General features: G+C 40.3%; 1 protein-coding gene across 1 annotated transcript; it reads left to right on the forward strand.

Annotated features, from left to right (window-relative positions):
• Positions 1-954: 954 nt before the first annotated feature.
• On the forward strand, positions 955-4,060 carry LOC102779318 (G protein-coupled receptor 26-like). Its single transcript, XM_006783707.3, has 4 exons — positions 955-1,945; positions 2,490-2,603; positions 3,254-3,548; positions 3,861-4,060. The coding sequence occupies exons 1-3, from the start codon at positions 1,272-1,274 to the stop codon at positions 3,528-3,530; spliced, it is 1,065 nt and encodes a 354-aa protein (XP_006783770.1). The 5' UTR covers positions 955-1,271; the 3' UTR covers positions 3,531-3,548; positions 3,861-4,060.
• The last annotated feature ends 1,325 nt before the right edge of the window (positions 4,061-5,385 follow it).

The raw sequence follows: 5,385 nt of genomic DNA on the forward strand, positions 1-5,385 counted from the left end.
TTTATGTGGGTCATCTTTTCTATATTTTAATACCTATGTGCTTTTCTGAACTAAAACAAGACTATTTTTTTAATTCACAAAGATGGCAAATGATGTATACAGTACATCATAAATTCACTATTCCCTTACTTCCAAATCACCATTTCTAAATGCTGAACTTCAGATATAATCTAACCGCATTTCTAATTGTAATGCTTAAACCTTGAACAATCTTGTAAGGAAGACAGGAATGAACCGAAATGTCTTCTAATTCAAGATCTTTAACCACACACACACACACACACACACACACACACACACACACACACACACTGCTGATCTATTGAAAACACAGTATCTCTAACAGTGTGCCTTCCTTTACAGGGCTGGGGGATGCACGCGGTTCTGTTTTGTGCCAGAGGCGGTGGTACTGCTGCACTGTGGACTAATACCCTGGATGTAATCCAGCTGCACTGCGTCCAATTAAAGCACCACGTAAAGCTTTGAACACTGAGAGCTGTTACGGCTCCGGTAACTCAGTTCTCGCAACGATTTCTGAGCTCTGGGCAAAAGTGTATCTGCTGTGAAATGTTAATAAAGTGATGATAGTGTTGCCATTTAATCTCGTCACACTGACTTGCAAAACATTCAATTAGCTATTTTAATATTTTAAAGCTTCTATTTTTTTCCCCAAACCCCACAAAAAATTTTCATTACCAAACTCCAGAGTTCAACCTGACGCTTATGACATCAGCCTTACCACCAGCCACGTAATCGTGCGTCGCACTTCTATTTTTACACTATAAAGCTATTTTTGAACATGAGTGCACCAGCGTGCTTCAGACGCTGGCAGTAAAAGACAATAGACTGTAAGTGCTCAAACACAGCAACTGCTTTAAGCACTTTTTGTCCTTAAAAAAAAAAAGCCGTCCATCAGTGCGCAATTGCGCAGCAGGAACCCCCGATGTGTGAGACCAGTGACATGACCACTGAAAAAACTACCGCAGCGCCGCAAGAGAACCAGCCTCCTACTGTGACCCCAATCCAGTAAAGAAGACTTCTAAATTCCCCCACAGTAACAAGGTGAGCGGTCGCTGTGCGAATTTCCCACAACCCCATCTTCGACGCTGCTGGAAGAGTAGCTTCGTGTAATGAAGACGTTCGTATCCCGGTAAGGGTAAGCAGCATGTTCATCTGTTGGACTCATACACGTTGTGTCCCCAACTCACGATGACAGCTCGCATCAGGACTGTGGATGCACTTTTCAAAAGTCTGGGTTTCTGAGAGGAAGCATGATGGACGCAGTGGACATAGTTGCCTCTGTGCTGGTTTTGGGGATTATTGTCGTGTCGCTGCTGTCCAACGTTGTGGTGCTGATCTGCTTTATGTACAATCCGGAGATCCGCAAACAGGTACCCGGCCTTTTTATTCTCAATTTGACGTTTTGCAACCTGTTGCTGAGCGTGTCCAACATGCCACTAACTCTGATCGGGCTCATCACCACGGGCCACCCCGGGGGCAGCGGTTTCTGTCAAATTGTGGGTTTCCTCGACACTTTTCTCACCACAAACTCCATGTTGACCATGGCAGCTCTTAGCATCGATAGATGGGTGGCGGTGGTGTTCCCGCTGAGCTACCACTCAAGAATACGGCACCGGGATGCAGTGATAGCTCTAGGATACACGTGGATACATTCACTTTGCTTCTCCACGGTGGCTACCTGCCGTTCCTGGGTCGGCTACAACCACCTTTACGCATCGTGCACGCTGTGCAGTGTGAGAGCAAAGGGAGCCGGGACGCAGTTCATCATTTTCACCGTGGTTTTGCACTCTCTCACTTTCCTTCTCACGCTGATCGTGCTGTGTGTAACGTATCTCAAAGTTCTCAAAGTTGCGAGGTTTCACTGTAAACGCATCGACGTCATTACTATGCAGACACTGGTGCTGCTTGTGGATATCCACCCCAGGTAAACAAGCATTAGAGATGCATTCGCTCTAATCCACCTGTCCTTTTAATACATGTGTCTTTTTATAAAATATTTCCACCCGTTGTTATTTATGTTATCCAGTGTGTAATGTATTGTCAAACAATCATTTGGATACTTTGGAGTTTAAATCATTCTGTCAGCAAATTGTGATTATATAAGAAAACCTTTATTTAGTGCATTTATTTCAATCAACCAGAATCTTTACAGATTTACTGGCTGTTATAAAGCTGTCCATCATATTGATAATTTCTATCAAAATTTGTAATCAAATTTTGGACATTTGATTGAATAGAATAACCACATTTGATTCCTAGTAACAGAATTGAAATGCTCTCTCTTTGTATATTTTCTTTTTATCTCTGTAGTGTGAGAATCTCTGATGTAATTGTCTTAGATAACAGTGCACAGTGTACTGTTCTCTTCAAGTCTGCCTCATATGTCTTCTCTTTTGACTGCTTAATTATGTTTGCATGTCTCTGGTCATGCATACAAGGGAGATAATCCTACCTGTGTGCTTTGACAGTGTACGCCAGAAATGCTTGGATGAACAGAAGCGGAGGAGGCAGAGGGCCACCAAAAAAATCAGTACATTCATCGGCACATTTATGGTGTGCTTCACGCCTTATGTCATTACAAGGTGAGGAGCGATGTATAATGCTGTATATGGTTTGTCGATGCGTATGTGTGTGTGGGTGGGAGCAGAATCCATGTTTGTGAGAGATATTTACTACCATACTGTCACCAGAAGATGTGATGGTTTCGTACATTTTTCTTCATTTTGAATCAAAAGATTAAAAATACATTTTTAACAACTGGCATCAAGGAGATATTGGACTACAGCTAATGATCAAAAGCTTATCAAGTACAGCAATACAGATGATGGTAACTACTGTATGTGTAAGATAATATTTTAAATATTTAAGCTACTACATTCTTTACAGTATAATGTGCACTCACTGTTTGCACTTGCTGTTAATAACAAGTGCAAAAATTGCTCTTGCTGGTTTGTCCAGCCTTTATTTCGATGTAATAGGAATTTAAAAAGAAATCATCATTTGCAAGAACTTGAGAATCCACAAAAGCCGCAGCCATCTGTTCAGATTCCCCAAACATAGTGATGACATTTCAGTGAAGTGAAATGAAGTGATGACATTTTCACAGTACTGAGGCACTGGTGGAGATTCATTAAATGTTGTAGATTTCTTCCATTTCACTCATGTAAGAAACTGCACTTTGTCCATCAATTGTATGTGACTTTTCTTCCCATGTTTTCTCTGTTTGAGGTAGAATTGTAGAGCTTTTCATCCCAGGACCCATAAACCCTCACTGGGGTGTGCTTTCCAAATGCTTGGCCTACACCAAGGCAGCAAGCGACCCATTTGTCTACTCACTGTTGCGTCACCAGTACAGGAAGACCTGCAGCCTTCTGGCAAACAAAGTCCTCAAGAGGAGCACGTTCAACTCCTCCTCACTCAGGATAGAGAACAATGCAAGGAGAAGTGACAACTCCTCCAACGCAACCAACAATGTCCAACCACCGACCGAAAAACCCCTCGGCCAGTGAACGTCAACACAGTGACAGGTGAAGTGTTGGATGCTGACATTTTCTTCTGAGTTTGAGATAACATAAAAAGTGATATTATAATATCAAACGTTTCTCACGTAATTACTTGTTTAGGGACAAGATATTTTGTACTTTTTATTGTGAACAAATTCAATGAAAAGACCAAAACCAGCAATGTGTTACTCCGCATCTCCATACTTTATTAATTTGCCACCGTTTCTGACTTAGATAGCTAAATGCTCAGATTGTGCTGCTTTTTTCGCATCTGTATTCCTGAATGCAAAAATGCATTGACCGTTATTGACAGTGACATCTCTTTATTTACAGCAGATGCCCATGTTCATGATTACAAGAAGCATGTCACACAGTGCTACTTACTGTAGATGTGTTTTTCAATTATTATTTGTTAAATCTCAGTACAGTAGGTTTATTGTGGAGGGGGGGGGGATGTAGGCCAGCTATGTTTGTAGACTTTAATGGCATTGAGGATTTAATACAAGTGTACATCTTTTTCTGCAAAGGTTTTGGACCTGTTTTTCGTGATATAGCTTTGTAGCATTCTGGTAAATTTGTGTGAAATACCTAGACTGCTGTGGCATGGTAATCTAGTGACTGTTTCAAAGGCACAAACTGCAGCGCACGTGAACAAGACTGCCGCCCCATCTCCAAAATGCAGAACAAAGGAACAGAAGTATCTGATTACCTCAAATCGATGTATTTATAAGTTATATTGTTTGAAAAAGATGCTCAAAGTGTTGTGTTCCACCTAAAGCGAATTGCTGCATGTCTTGACTGAAATTCAAGCATAACCTCTGACCTCACTCATGATGAAGAAAGCTGGATTAAATACTTCACGTGTTCATGGAATCGTTTAAAGCAGATGATATTTTAAAGTTGTGTTGCACCACACTGATAGTTTTATTGAAAATACTGTACAGTATAACTGTGAGGCCTGACTTCTAAAGTGCCTATGAAGTCTCTGATTGAATCACAACACAACAGAGGGAACACTTTTCTCAATGGTTGTGTTATGGTAAAGTGTGCGATTTTAATCCTGTTAAGTAGTCCGTTTTGTAAGTAATGTTTATTTTGTAATACAACCTCGTTATTTGGTTGCGTAAGGCAGCACAAGGTGAAATGTTATTGAATGTGGTAGCAGCTATTCGGTAATGTGTAATTAACATTTGAGCTCATGTCATATGAGTGGCTGTGCGATATCTGTGTTGTAAGACAACACTGACTAATCAGGATGTTGTGTTTTTACTTTACTGTGACAGTATAAAGCCTTTAAAAGGCAAAAAAAAAAATCTATTTATTTTTGTCAAAACTGTGTCTGAATTTTGCTAATACGTTTGTGATGATATTGCAATAAATGCTGTGCATTTTGACATTTGAAACTGTGCCAAGCTGTCTTCTTAAACATTTATCATCTGTATTTTTATTGAGATGATGCATAGAGAATTCAGCAAATCTGATCTTGAACAATGCTTTACTATACCACCAGTCTGCCAACACCTTTATTCTCCCACGATGATTAAGTCATGGAGAAATAATAATTAACACGAAAAATCATTTAAGGGTCCCTCCCACTATTGCTGCTGTTGATGTGGCAGCAGAACAAAGACTTTATACAAAAGCATCAGGATTGAAAGTTAAAGGCTTTCTTAATTGCAGAGCTTCTAGAAGGAGTGGGAAAAGAATAAAAGAAGCCACAAAAAAGGGATGGAGGTAGGCATTATCTCGCCAAATGCTGCGGCAGTTTTCAAAGGTCCTTCCCATCTGTGTCATCTATCCTACTTAAATCCAATGCAAAGCAAATTGAATCAAAAAATTTGAAATGATCATGTCTTGTCAC

Source organism: Neolamprologus brichardi, chromosome 13 (assembly GCF_056152115.1).
Source record: "Neolamprologus brichardi isolate AB-2024 chromosome 13, ASM5615211v1, whole genome shotgun sequence".
NCBI lineage: Eukaryota > Metazoa > Chordata > Actinopteri > Cichliformes > Cichlidae > Neolamprologus > Neolamprologus brichardi.

Excerpts from the sequence above, each read along its gene's own strand:
- LOC102779318 (XM_006783707.3), top strand. The coding sequence starts at position 1,272 with ATGATGGACGCAGTGGACATAGTTGCCTCTGTGCTGGTTTTGGGGATT. Across the intron at positions 1,946-2,489 it reads CTTGTGGATATCCACCCCAG|TGTACGCCAGAAATGCTTGG; the intron begins GTAAACAAGCAT and ends GTGCTTTGACAG. Across the intron at positions 2,604-3,253 it reads ACGCCTTATGTCATTACAAG|AATTGTAGAGCTTTTCATCC; the intron begins GTGAGGAGCGAT and ends TGTTTGAGGTAG.